Source organism: Sinohyriopsis cumingii, chromosome 5 (assembly GCF_028554795.1).
Source record: "Sinohyriopsis cumingii isolate HCF-2022 chromosome 5, ASM2855479v2, whole genome shotgun sequence".
NCBI lineage: Eukaryota > Metazoa > Mollusca > Bivalvia > Unionida > Unionidae > Sinohyriopsis > Sinohyriopsis cumingii.
Window position 1 is genome coordinate 136,588,890 of NC_142965.1, and position 15,550 is coordinate 136,604,439.

General features: G+C 35.1%; 1 protein-coding gene across 5 annotated transcripts; it reads right to left on the reverse strand.

Annotated features, from left to right (window-relative positions):
• Positions 1–1,798: 1,798 nt before the first annotated feature.
• On the reverse strand, positions 1,799–15,056 carry LOC149800312 (heat shock 70 kDa protein 12A-like). Of its 5 annotated transcripts, none has more exons than XM_089959900.1 (6): positions 14,832–15,056; positions 6,610–6,650; positions 6,041–6,290; positions 4,650–4,874; positions 3,540–3,690; positions 1,799–3,248 (listed from the first exon to the last, which is right to left on the reverse strand). In XM_089959900.1, exons 3-6 carry the CDS (start codon positions 6,212–6,214, stop codon positions 2,185–2,187), a joined length of 1,614 nt encoding a protein of 537 aa, XP_089816026.1. In that variant the 5' UTR covers positions 6,215–6,290; positions 6,610–6,650; positions 14,832–15,056; the 3' UTR covers positions 1,799–2,184. The 5 variants fall into 5 exon arrangements, with proteins under 5 accessions (XP_089816026.1, XP_089816024.1, XP_089816025.1 ...); XM_089959898.1 differs by having other exon boundaries at positions 6,041–6,352; XM_089959899.1 differs by lacking the exon at positions 6,610–6,650 and having other exon boundaries at positions 6,041–6,352.
• Between the last annotated feature and the right edge of the window lie 494 nt (positions 15,057–15,550).

A 15,550-nucleotide genomic window follows, 5' to 3' on the forward strand; every position in this document is an offset into this window, starting at 1 on the left:
TGATAATATATATGATGAAGTCACACTTATAAAAACAACATTAAGAAGTATTAGGGAAGACAAATCAAAGGAAGAATAATGAAGACAAATGCTAAGTGGGAAGTATACTCCCCAGAAATATATTAGTATAGATATATTAAAAATAATTGGAGGAGATAAAATACTCTCAGGAAATAAGCCGCGTGTGTGTGTATTAAGGTTTTGTAATATTTGTAATTATTACGCATGATTGTAAATTGTAGTGATTATCTATAGCTGGATTTTGCGTATGCACACAGGTTCTAGTTTAGGATATTCAAGAAAGTAAAATTGCATAAGATCTATAGATAGATGCATGCGCACGTGTTGATAGTTACTGATAATAAAATTATAAGTAAAACTGTTTATGAATTTCGGGTTTTCCCCCATTGGAAAGGTTGGTCAGGAGGTATTGTAGCAGAAGTACGGTAATTTCTGTTTGGTGGGTTAAACCACGTGACTTCTGCGATATTGGGAATTTGCCATTTGTCGCGTAGTGGCGGTGATATGTGTGTTTTAGCCTTCTCGCCTGTATATATGTACTCAAACTGAGCAGTTTAACCAACCAACAGGAACATACTGGCAGATTTCTCACATAACCACATTGGCCAAGCCCGAGACTAGAACCCAGGCAGACAGAGGTGAGATGGCAGTGATTGACAAAGGAGAACGCTTGAGACCACTTGGCCACTCTGGCCCCCTCAAAGAGTCGTAACTATACATATTTTGTTAAGCCATGCCTACCTGCACTACGCTTTTGGACATACTAGTCAATGACGATCATATTTAGAATGAAGAATCGCTCAAACTCAGACTCATTACGTAACATTTTAATTATGAACCAAATACTGGACCTTTTGTCAAGTTTTTTTAAATATGTTTGCTAGTACTACAAGAACAGCGCACTTTAAATGAATAAATAAGCATCGCCTACTTACGTATCTTGCTGTGGGGATATGACGGTATGGTGAATGTACTAATGTAAAATATGAAATATGTATACGGCTATAATATGGAAATTTGAAATTGTTTTTTGCAGAATCATACAAAATACAAGGAGAAGTAACGAAAATGGAGGAACGCAATAACTGAATCTACTATATATATATATATATATATATATATATATATATATATATATATATATATATATATATATATATATATATAACAATTTTAAGGACAGTGCACTGTTTCGTGAGACAACGTCCTGGACAATGATTTTTGCAAGAACTTGACTCTTAGGGCATTCAGTATAGATAAGCAATAATAAAATGGTGTTCGTAAACTGAGAAAATGTCACACCCTCTATTCTGGACCACAGTTAGTTATGAGTCGCACGTGTCGTTTGAAAATTAAATTCTATGCAACAGTCAAGGCACGGAGTGCACGTGTTTATATGCCACAATATACACATGGGTTCTATTTATTTACATGATGATGTCTATATGGACCTATGCATCCGTGATGTATCTTCAAAATTATAGCATTCTGTTAGACCATTCTTTTGACCAACACGTACTGTTGTCCTCCCTTGTGCTCAGGCATAACTATTGCTTTAGAGTAAGGAAATCCACTTTTAAATCACTTAATTGCACACAGTATTCCATTTTAGCAGATTTTCAGGACGTCCAAAGCTAAATTGTAAAAGTATAGATATTAAAATGTTTGTCTTCTCCAAATTTAATTATTGAGTTTGGAAAACACATCATATTTAGGAAGAAGAGCACATAAAAGAAACATTGACCTTTATTGTTTATTTATAGCCAGCCAGTTTTATATAAAACAAAACAAATTGCAACAATTTAGGAATAACACAAACTATATGAATTTCGTTCATATGGATGAGAAAGCGTTCGAGTGCGAAGCCCCAATAACTGATCGTTAACAACGCCTTGTAAAAATGTTCCTGGATATTTCCCTTTGACGCAACCACGTTTATTATTTCAGTTTGACGTATTGCTGTAAGAAGACAAACTAACACTTAACTAACATTTAATGTAACAATATAACGAATGTCAACATGTGTGGCTCCTTTGTTCAATAAACCGTCAGTATATATCGATCTTTGATTTTTTTTTTATTTTTAAATCTGTATGTTATTTTGTTACTTATTCATGCAGGTAATTCCTTTATTTAAAATGCCAAATTTCCTATGATATTTCTCTACCCAAGAAAATTGACAGTGGCCTTCGTCACTTTTCCTGTTCTTTCCTCTCTTGCTCTAACGTCGATTTCGGTACCTCCAAAAGTCATGGAGAAAATAACACTTCTCTGGTCCCTTGGCACACTTTTATCGAGAATTTTAATACTGACGTATCCAAGCTTCACACATCCGTCATCTGTGACGTACATTGGGGATTTCTTGGTTGAGGCATATATTGAAAATCCAATACTACTCTGTTTTTCTGTCCTCGGTATGTAAGATTTTTCTTCAGTAGTCATGTTTAATGTGACAGTTTGGCCTATTTCAACGTACTCATCAAATATGTCATTACAATGTGGTCCATCATCGCATTCTACTCGCTTCCTGATGTCATGCCTTTCTTTGTCGAACGGAACTGTTTTGTCAACCCCATATGTATATTTGCAGACACGCTGTAAAATCGAAGATGGACAATGGCCAAAAACTACTGCCCCCTTCAAGACAACTAAATCTGCTTCATGTGGTATGACAACGTTCATGTTTGGAAAGCTGGAACGAATGGCATTTTGAAGCATCTTGGACTCAGAAAACCCTCCCACCATGAGAATGCTGGATACGCTGGAGACAATTTTGTCTTTCATCAGCTCCTTCAGATGGGATACAGTACCTTGAATGGCATTAGAGAAAAGACTTTTCACTACTGTGGCATTTATACGAAGCTTGTCACCTGTCATGGACAATTCGTTGGCATATTTTGTCTGTCTAATAGCTGTGCTAAGATCTTCACCAGATTCATCCTCAAATATTTCTTTCAGAGAGGATGGTAAATGGACTGTAACTTTCTTATCAGTGTCTGGCGCAAACACTCTCTTCTTTATCTCAAAGTCATTGAACATGTTCAGATAGTCCTCTTTGTTCTCAAGCTGGAAACGCTGGAAGACTGGATTTCCAACCAGGCTAATTAAAAATTGCTTATAAGCTTCGTCTACTTGCGTTCCTCCCCATGCTCCGCCACTGGCTTTTTGAAGTTCTTTCAGTTTTCCGTCAGATAAAACTTCGTGAACAGTAATATCTATAGTTCCACCTGCGGAAGATGCATTAAGATTCATCACTATAAAGTGTGCATTACATATTTACTATCTGCAATAAAGCATTCTCATCATCTGTTTATTGGTTACAATTATTCGCTATACTATTATGTCAAACGTATTCATCTTCTCACCAGTCGTTTACAAATGCATAACAAATTATATATTTTATACAGCTTACTATGAAAATTAGGTTTCAAATCTATGTTCGATATATAATGTTGTGTATGTACCAAATATAGATTGCGATTAAATATTAGTAACAAAAAATAAAGTGATTAATTAACCTCCAGCGTCCAGCACCATGTATACTGAGCCAGGCTTGAAATAAGCCATTCCTCCTCCTTCGACCATCTTCTCTACTGGGAGAAGGCGGCAGAAAATGGACGCTGCTTCTGGTTCAAGTGCTATCATCAGCTTTTCGTTTTTAATCCCAGCCTGAGAAAGATATTTATTAAGGTATAAAAAAAACAAAAAATCTATGTTCATAGCATTGTTCTCCCAGATGGAAATGTTTGATCAATAGCCCATTACTTTCACAAGAATTAATAAACTAATACGTGGAGAAAATGCTAGCCTCTGCAGTAAATAAAATAGATATTCAGAATACATTTCAGACGAAAATCTTGTCTGAGTGATTTTATAACGGATTTTCCTGGTTTTAGGGACAGACCTGCATAACGGAGTATGTATGTTTGTCGAAACTTTGTTTATCTACAATTCTTGATAATATGCTATATCTTTATATTTTTTCAGATGGGTGGTCTGAGATTAATTCATCAGATCTTTCTTTGATAGGGCCACACCATGGAGCTTCACTGCTTTAATTAAAGGCACATAAGATCACTAAGCGCACAAATTTGCCAAAGACGGATCGGGGTGTGTGGACAAGACATTGGGAATACCGTCCCACGGAATCTCGCCTACTCTTTTCTTGATCCACCATGCTAACGATGGTTTTGGATCCGCCTGTGACAGTATCTGCATTAAAACAAAATTGACTATTCTCATCAGTCTAATAATATGAAGACATTCAAAAATATTTGTTCTTCGTTTAATATATTATCGTGTCATTCCACATATTAATATCAACTGTTGTCATAAAAATGTACTTTTGATGAAAACTCGGAACAATTAATTCAAGCATTTAACAGGAGTTAAAATTGTGTGACGTTAAGATATCGAATCCAGATTATGGAAAATACAGGTGTATAGACATACATGTGAATATCGCGGTAATAAGTACGCTTTTATAGATACGTCATAAAATTACAATGTCATAAATTATTGGAAGTTTATGACAACGGTCAAATGGAATCAGTACGTTAGAAACATAGTTCTAAAATAGTCATCTACTATACATAGAGTTCAGACTAAGACGTGTTTGTTAAAGCAACCTCAACAGCCGCCTCCCTCATGAACTGTTTGGCGGCATCAGTCCAGATCGCTGGCGCGGTCAGGACCCACATTATATCATCTTCTGTGAAGTGCCCACTGTACAGTCGATCTTTGCTATTATTCAACATGTCTTCTTTCAGGTAACGAATCACAAGGGAGAAGACGGTCTTTGCTGACAAAGACTTCTGCGTTTCGTCCTCCAGATCTATGTTTCTATTCAATCCCTGTGAAGAAGACATATTTGTTTAGATACATTATGAAATAAATGCTGCATAAATACCGCTAGGAGATCGATGTAATGTGTTATCTTTTTACTTAATATAAGCACGATTTATAAAGATCTGGTCTGATTATCCATGCAACTAGTAGCCAATTAGTTCCAAACTATTGGAGGACGTCAATCACCTTGCCACATTGATACGAAATGTGCAACAGACATAAACAATTACGCATAGTGCAAGTACGTGGGTTTTGCTACTATGTGCGGCAAAATCATAAGAAGGAACAATGTTCTAATTCTCCAAAGATTGGAACAGAGACAGGTATATCCCCATATAATGATATGGAGAAAAAAGTGCATATAACAATTAGCAATAGGCTTGCCTCATAGCAAATAGAGTAGTAAAGTGGACCCAGTTAATTACAATTGAAGATATTGCTACTGACAGTAATGGACTTTAAAAAACCAATGATTTGATTAAGCATATTTATGGAGCATATTGCCTAATAACTGAAACCCATAAATAGCCTAACAATAAGAAGGAAAAGGTGACAAGAAGTTACTTCATATGAATTATTCTAATCAGCCTGTAGTTGCATCATGTTATTTATTCTAACGGTTTATATAACCCTTATAAACTTTCATCTTTATAAATAGCATTGCAGTTCATGATAATAATCTTTGAGATAACTATGTGAAAGGTAGTTAGAAAATTGTTTATTATTATCATTATTATTATTGCTCCTTGACAAAGGATAGTTCAGTTTTAGGAACAGTCTTGGAACTGTTACCTGTTGCACGTTGTCCAGTGTACGCCCGTCCCCATCGGTTTGTCATTATCCTAAAGGCGCTATATGTCAATACATTTCTATAAGAATTTGCATATTTTCAAATATTTGAATATGTCGGACCTATTGGTAATGAGAAACATCTATCATATTTATGAGTTGACCTTACATATGAGAGATTAAGATTGTAAGGAAACTTAAACTGTATCATCGCAATCTTTGTCGTTATTATTATTACTAGTAATAGTAGTAGTTGCATTAGTAATAGTAGTGGTGGTGGTTGTAAACTTATTGACGATTTCTTATTGGCTCCGTTGTTTTTGTCGTTATTGCTGGTCAAATATATTATGTTGTGTTGATAGTGATAGTGGGGTCTTCATACCATTTTTTCATGCAGCATCATTTTAAAGCGACGGAAGTAATACCATCGTTTGTGTTCATTGTTGTCATCAGAGGCTAGCTCCGTGTACTTGGCTTCAGCTTCATAACCGAAGGAATGAAAAGTCCTCCCATCCGGTTCTATCAAAACTGTTGTTGGGGCCTTCATCGATATCATACGTCCCGAATTCCATTGCCTTGCGCTAATCTTCGTGGGATCTCGGTCGTACTCGTGTTTGAACGAGAAAGCCCAGCTGGAATAAGTAGTTCCGAAATCTATTGCGCCGACTAAAAGATTTGTTTGTGATGCCTGCGTCTAGAAGAAAATACAGATGATTGTTGTCGCTCTAGGTTCACGTACAAATCGTGTTATCTTATTTCGAAACATAACATATGTATGCATATTTTTACCCTGTCCTAGCGGTTTATTATGTACACTGTAGAAAATATTTCCTCGTAAATTTAGCAATAATTTCATAAGTCATCTTTTACGGGCCCTAAAGCACAAGGCTATATCTTACTGTTTGAAAAAACAAATTCTACTTTTACCTTTACCTTACATTTAACATTTACCTTATCTGTCTTTTTACGACAGCATGAACGAAACCAAAAACCTGCAAGATAAAATAAGAGAAGATTATTTCAAACATCGACACGGCAAATATTACAACGCAACAAAAAGTCAACGAATCTTTTCCAAAGCAGATAAAATCAAATTACTTGGAGAATGAATGAACGTTTTGAAAATAATCTCACTGTCGTGAGCTAAATGTAGATATTTGTCCTCATTTTAAAAATTAATTCCAAAAGAACGGGAGGAGTACCATTTCACATTTTGAAACGCGAGTCACCAGAACAAAATTTAGTTCAAACATTTATTGAATAAGACCCTGGATTTTTATATATAACACTTGTCACGTGTGTCCCTAATTTCCGTGACTTTCTTCGGGGAAAAGATCCCCGCCTACGTTTTGTATGAATGTAAATCTAGCTTCACTCCGAAGTTCAAGTAGATAGATTGAGGTTTAGTTAAAAATAAATGACTAGTTAAATTATCATTATGTGTACCTTTAAGTCTAAAAGCACATCAGTAATAACTAGAAGAACATGTTGAAAGAACTGTTACCTTCATCAATGAGTATTAAATAAATAAATAAATAAATATTTTTTTCAAGAAAACTTTAGCATTGACAAATGTCTGTTACTATCTTTTGCTTTGAATTATCAGCTTCATATTGTTTACATGCATAATGTTTATTATTGAAACTCGTATGGAAGTCTGTTTTGAGCTTATTTGCAGTGTGGTTGTTTTGTTGTCCGAAAGTCCCTTCCCCATAAAATACATTGCTAACAACATCGTCAGAGCCACTTTAATAATAATAATAATAATAATAATAACAATGATATACTTTTATTCTCGATGAACTAAAGAACTAAAGCGTAATCACATACAGGTTCGATATGCATGGTACAATATTCTGATAACGTACAATATAATCCTTACACAGCATAAAATAAATACATAAACATATCAGTTTGGTATGATACCAAAGATTTATTAATAAACAGACAATGAACTACGGTCCTGAAATTAATCACTGAGGAGCTCCTGCAGTAACATCGTGTGGGTGACTTAAAACACCATTTAAACAAATGATTTGATTAGCAACACGAGCTATGAGAAAATATTGATAAATTTGAACATCTATAGATTTATAATTCCTGTATTATAATATTATTACCGACTAGGTCAAATCATTTTCTTAAACTTAAAAATTACGTTAGGACTTTGTGATGCACGAACATCCCACACTTCCGTCAGTCTTTCAAATTGGTGAATGCTTACTCGAATATTTAAAAATGTTCACCGTAAGTGGAAAAATATATATAACTAATGATATATATTGTTGTCCATATTTAAAGCATAAATTGCATTTACGTGTTTTAGTAGATAACAACCATTTTGACTAAGCAAATTCACAAAATAGATGTTAATATGTCCGACTGAGCTTTATTTTCTCATTGTTCTATATTTTAAATGTCACGTAATAATATGAAAGTGTTGTATAAATAATGTACCTATATCGTGACAAACTGTTCAATTTAGTGGAACTTATAGCTATTTTGGTCACTTGTATGCAAACTTTTTACATTTGCTCTATTCATAAACTTTTGATTTTGTCTCCAAGGAGGTGCAAGGAGGTGTGGATTTCAAAAGTGTATGGCTGAACCTTAATACATTTTATAACCAAAACCAAAATGAAATGAGCACAATTGAACAAACATTCAATGAAAATATATTAAAATTAAGCAACCATAAACGATCTGGAACTGAAAATGAACATATAGTAACCAGAAATAATGTCAAAATGATATAAACAAAATAGTGTTATTCAAATCAGAAATTTAAGTGTAACACTTATTTGAGAATACTTATAGTACTATTATGAGTTATTGCAAAGCAGCAAGTCTAAATAATTCATTATGGTAATTTAGATGACTATGAAGTATGTTTTTCAATATTTAAAGGGAGCAGTGGGAGATGTATGATTTTGAGGATTATTTGGCAATTCAAACTGACATAATATGAACCCTTCTGGTCATGTTCGGTTGGGCACTCGCAGTGCCCAACTGAATGATGCGAAATACGTTTTATTTAGCGAAAATACGTTTTATTTAGCGAAAGCTTTTTGCAATCTGTTAGAAACTTGTCGGCGACAAAGTTTCCCCCTCCACCACTAACTTTTCAAGAATGTCTTATCATTATAGAACGTGCATTTAATGATGCACATTTTAACATTATCGCATGATGTCCATGATCCACGCCCAGCACCTATGTTGTGCGGAATATATTACTACAAGGTAGTATATCCTATTCAATTTCTTTACATCTGATAAGATTGCAAATAAGAACAGTGATGTAAGAAGAATGCGCGAGATGAGAATTTACACATCACACAATAAGGTTTCTTCTCACTAGAATGTTCACAAATTGCGAACAAATAGGTTCTCTTTCAGAAATTTTAAAGGATTCCAGCCAAACGAAACGCTTTGGTTAATTATCAAATGTCTGAGCATTATTGTATTCCTGGCGAGATTCAACTCTTCGTTGTCCTGGCCAAAGTGATATCACTGTGATGTTATTTAAAGATCACGAGTACTCATGACTATAATTATTGCTGGATGCAGTGAATATTTCTACTTGAAAAAGAAATAATCTGAAGTAGAAAGGGTGGTATAGGATCACAAATATTTACCTACTATCGTGCATCACACGAAAATCTGTGAGATCTCTTTGGTGTTGAATACAAGAGAAAAGGACACCATCACTTAAATAAACAAGCACCAGAATTTATCAAAATCGATTTAAAGCTAAGGCTTACTGTATCTAATAGCTGCGCCAAAGTTCAACCATTCCTAATGGAGATTCCTTTTGTCATGTTCTGCCCGAGCCAGGCTAAGTCAATCAGTGTTGCCGAACAATATAGTTCATTCCAAATGTGTTGTAACCATCTAATATTTCAGGAACGTTATCAAACAAACTACATGTGCTCCTCAAGTTAAAGATTTTCGTTCTGAACCTCAGAGCTATTATGCGTTTTGTTTTCTCTAATTGAACTTGTGACAAGTCAATACACTAATATGAACTTTATATGATCACAAATGCACGTATACATCTGGGACCAACACACGTAAGTGTCCATCATTTGTTATGTTCTTGGAGACCAATCAACACTATTTTGGTCAGCATCCCGAGTTTCGCAAATCCTAAAAATGGATGATCTGGTTTAAATATGTGGCAAGAAATAATGTTAAATAGGAGCTACAATTAACCCGAACTGTATATCATATGCATGTGTACGAGCGCCCGTACCTCCATAGGTAACCAGCAGCGGTAAAGACTTGAAATTGTAGGAAGTAAAGACTTGAAATGAAAGCATAATTAAACACGACATGGTAAATTGCGTATGTATGAAGCTGTGCATGAACGGTACGGAAAACTGATATATAAAGTACTAACCAAGTAAAGAAGACAACATTACACACAGCATACCTTCCCTCGTCCATATGCAAGTATAATGCTCCTATCACTAACAATTATGATTGCAGTTAAGAAACGATTGAAGCATGTCCAAAATGCAAATGCAGAAAATGTAGAAAATGCAATCAGGTTTAATAGAGAGAACTGAAAGGTTAACGCAAACTTAAAGTAACACCAGTGTCGATTAATAACAATGGCAAACCGGCCGGGGTAGTAGAGGCAAAAAAACTGGTCTAATCCTATTACGAAGCTGAAGATGTTTCAGGTCTTATATTGGGGATGGGAAATTTTAGCCTTGAAAACGCTTCCAAGGGCAACATGGGACTAACTATTTTCACCCAAATGCTCCCATGGAAACAGAGACCCTAATTATTTTCTTACCCCACAAGAAGCAACGGTTATGTTTAACACTACTAACAGCTAGCGCAATGGCGTGAATAATTGTATTTCTCTTCGTCCTAAATGTCATCAAATTAGGCAAACCTACAACTAGCGAGAGTAAACACTCGTACATTCTAGTGTTATTTAAATTAGCATGTTTGCTAAATTATAGCAAAAGTAAATTTACAGAGCATTATATGTACTATAATTTGCTAACCACTATTTGATGAAAACAAAGGTTATACGCAAATGTTCCAAAACTAATTACATACAAACAGTTAATATTGTCAATGTGTAAGGGTTGAGAGATATAAGTGATTATAGCGGTATTTGTGATACCTCATCTATTTGTTAATGGTCGGGTTTGAGTCAGCTATGAATTAGTTCGCTTACCAGATGACATCTACGTCGTACATAATTCTACTACACATTGCTTAGACCCCCTGCTAGTGTGAGAAATACTGATTAATTTTAGATCGTATTTTCCATGCTAAGATGGACCATTAAACAAGTAAGCACGTTTCGTACAGGAAATGTTAAAAAGCGTCTTCTTTCGTAGAGACATTTTTTGGTAAAAATGAATTTAATACCTTGCATGTGATTTCCTAAGCCGTGATATATTATTAGGAATCTGAATCTTATAATCCACAAAACCCAGGACTGAAGTGCTATATTTTTCTATTAATTGGGGACAATTCGTTCGTCATGTAAGAACGTCAGTCGTGGTATGGTCATGTGTCAAAACTGGTTACATGCAACCATAGACACGTTAGTTTATTGCACTTCATCATCTGTAGGTAACTACTAGCAAAGTCTAAATTACAGCTAGAGTTTCCAGGGAACTTCAACAGTCTAGTGATACAATGAGCGAAGATCTTAAAACAAACAGAAACTGACTACTGGGGATGCAATAACCCATCGACGATACAGACGCTGCAACGCAACAATACCTAAATTTGAAAATCTGTAAGCATTTGAAGAGCGATATCACGGCTTAGGCTATCAACACCAGATTTTCAGAAAAACGTCATGCGTTTAGTCATCATTGTAGTCCGGAACACAATCTATACCCTACTCGTCCCAGAGGTAACATTAGACTTATTGCTGATTCACCCGGATTTTATTTATTTGTCTTTCTTTTGTCGTGTACGTATCTACAATTTCATTGATGTAGCTATTTATTTGATTATTAGCACAAAGTCAAATCATCGGTAGATGCTGATGATAAAAGTTTGAATGCCAATATATATTTGCAAAGAATGTTTCTGTTGAAGCGCTATTAACCGAGTGACCGAGTGGTCTAACGCGCTCTCCGTTACGGATCACTGCCATCTCACCTCTGTCTGCGTGGGTTCCAGTCTCTGATTCAGCCAATGTGGGTATGTGAGAAGGCTTGCCAGTAGCTTCTCGTGAGTCGGTGGTTCTTTCCGGGTTTTCACAGGTTCTTTCTCCACCATTAATACTGGCCGCCACGTATAGCCTATCGTGTACTGAAAAACGGCGTTAAACCATACCACAACTACAACAACAATTAACCGTCTAAGGCATTTGTACTTAGATATCCCAATTGTATACATTGCTGACGCGATGCGTTCAGAATGTATTTCAGGTTGTGTCAGAAGACACTGTCCTGTGCCAGACGGCAGAGCTTGTCAAAATCGATGCTGATATTACACCGCTTGTCGACGAATATATACGTGAAAACGATGTCAATAATAGTGATCAGCAAGATGAGTTTTCCGGGGTCCTTCATCCGCCACTTATTTTGCTTACCTTGTAGAGCCTATCTTATGCTGAGCAATGGTGTTAAAAACCACACTACAAAACAAACAAGAATATAAGAACTGTGAGAGACCTGACCGACATAGTTATTGATTTGACCTAAGCGATATGCCGTGGCTTATGAATGAGATTCCTATAACTTAGTGTAAATGTACTTTACTCTAGTGCTAGCCAGCCACTGAATTGATATATCTATAAAAAAAACATAAATATCGTAACCAAAAGGACTAAACTAGAAACTATAAATGTCAACTCTACTTATTATTGTAATATATCAGCCTGGAATTTCTTTGTTTATTATGATGTTGAGTAGAAGCTCATAACTACCGCAAACGTTGTTTGTAATTGGGTAGTTTATATATTTCACATCAAGCTTTAAAACACGCATGTTTATCTTTTAAAAAACACGCATGTTTATCGTTTAAAAATGTACAATTTAAAATGTTTCTACTGTTTATATGCGTATAAATAATACATGGGATGAACTGACACATTAGAAGAAAAATAGATATATGAGTTGATGGATGAATGTAAAAAAGGATAGATGTATAATAGATAGATAGACAGATATAGATAGAGAGAGATATCTATAGATAGACCATGTAACTGTTTGACATGCCTCGTTCTTAAATGTAGGCTTTCCAGAAAGGAACACATTAAGATAATTGGTTATATCCCCTCCTTCATGTAAATAAACTATTGTACCTTTACTTATTTTGTGATAAGACCCTCAACAAGTTGAAAGAAATTCAAAGATTAAAGACAATATTCAGATTGTCTCTTCCAAAACATACGGAGCATGAATAAGTCCCGTTGGTAGACATGCCATTTGCTCCTTGAAGCCATATTATTGTTAAACATATTCATGAAAAGCGAGGAAGTTATTCCGGTAGTAATGAATGAAAAGAAAGGCTTCAAATGTCTAAAAGCACGCTTAACACTAACCTAAATGATGTCATTTAATCAAACCGATTAGGAACTGCATTTTGTCCATATATTCACCCGCCAGGCTTAATTAACTGGCGACACCTATAATAATGTACCGTACCTTGCAGAGTCTTGTGTTTGTTTCATTTCGTCTTCGTTACTTGTTTCTTAATACAACATGGTTCACTTAGTAAGTCAGGTTTTTGTTGAAATATGTTAGCAAAAGACCTATAGAAATGTAGATATCTTATTTCCTAATGTACAAAATGAAACGATCAATAACGTAACCGGACATATTTGTTAGATATTTGCATGGAATAGTTTTGAAGGATCTACGCGTTTGCTTTCCAATTTGAAACTGTGTATATTTAAACTAGAATGCAACAAATCAAACGTTGTGTTAATAAACATGGAGTTTAAAGATCAACCTGATTTGTAATAATGTGTATATACATTCTCATCTTCGGCCTTTTTTGCTATGTAATGTCACATTTGATGTAAAACTCAATTATACAAACTTTATTGAAAGAATTAACTGAAAAGTCACATTAAACTAATCCTCCTAATCAATAATGTGGAAATATACAGTTTATGTGAAACTGGGCTTTACTTATTCAATAACAGTCATATGCACGCTTGATCGTGTACGCTTTTACCGATTTTGAATGCTCTCACTGGTGGTACTCTAACATAGGACGTTTTCGCGTGTAAACTGTGAAGCTTCAGTTAAAGAGAGCTTCGCCGAATCTTGTTTGTAACTGCCGGCGACATCTAAGACATTGTTTAACTAAAAACAGACTGTTACTTTTATCCTATCTTAATTTATATTTAGTACATACGATCTTACTATAATACAAAAACGATAAACGAAACTGAAATACGGGCTAAAATGTGGAACTAATTCAAGTTATGTTTCACATTTGTTCTGCAACAAACTTATATTCATCAAAATCTATTGAACTATTAGAAATCTATTACATACGCACATTTATGAATTCACTATTTCCTTCGTTTACCGTAGCGTACAATACTATTTTACGAAACCTGATCAGTCTTGTAGACGACGTATATCTACAATTTTATCTAATGTATTGTATCTTATATTCAGTGCCGTATTAAGGTCTTCCAGGGCCCTAAGTACTGACAAAATTATCGTGTCCCCCGAAATGTTCATATATAATTCTTTATATTTTCTTATCAACAGTTAATTTAAATTTTTTTCTTGTGCCTCTGTTGAGTTGGTGTCCTAAGCGCATGCTTATTGTGCTTAATGTGTAATTCGGCCCTGCGTATATGCACAAACATAAATGCTCCCAATGTCCTTATATTGCATGTGTAAGGTAGATAACTCTATTAGGAATCTTACTAGTGAAAGATCTTTAGTGATGTGCGAACTAACATAGTCGCTATTGATGTGGGATTAACGCAGTGACTGAGCACAATACATGCTAGACACGGTGCCAGTATAACTGGTGGAGGAAGAGACCCGGAAAAGAAATCACAGCAATCTATTCTATACTGACCAGGCCCGATATTCTTACCCATGCAGACAGATGTGAAATGACAGCGATCACTAATGAGCGCTAAAGACCACTTACCCAGCCAGAATTCCGAGAATGAACAGTGAAACTATAATCTTTTAACATAATTTATCATTGCTTACCTGTTTGTTCCTCCATCATTAAGCTTGTGTGTTCTTCTCGTTTCGACTTTTCTTCTAAATGATCTATGCAATTACTTTTGCTTCGACACAAATCATACCATATTGTACGTCGAGGGCATACCGCATACAAGCGTGCTTGCAGCTATCCGGAGATCTTTGGACCGGTTTTATCATTAAACATCGTGTGTAATGTCGGACGTACCCATCTCAGAATAAAGGGATGGCATGTATGTACGGAACTGACCGTCAATGAATCTTACTTAGTGAAGTTTGCTTTACAATGTTTAATCGACATGTACATTCGTCATATGAGATTATTACACGTCAATGTAAGATAAAACTAGTTATATCTTCTTTTTCCTTTAGCCATGTATCTAGATGGTTGGAGAGCTAATTTAGCTACTAACAACAGCCGGCCACTACGGTGAACCTTTATTGGAGAGCTATTCAAATAAAATTAACCTACAAGATTGCGAAGCTAGGAGGGGAAGTTTTAAGGATAATTACTATCAGAAATTGTCGAAACTGTAATTGAAGCGGATGAAATAAAATCTTCACAGTCCTTACAATCTAATAAAAGTTTAAAAAACTAAGTACATTTTTTTTAAAGGAACTGTCTGTCGTTGCAAACGATTTGTATGAATGATTGTAAGCTAGTGTAAACTAGTGAAATAAATATTCATTCGAATAACTGGTAATGCACCGGTATAGTGTCAAAA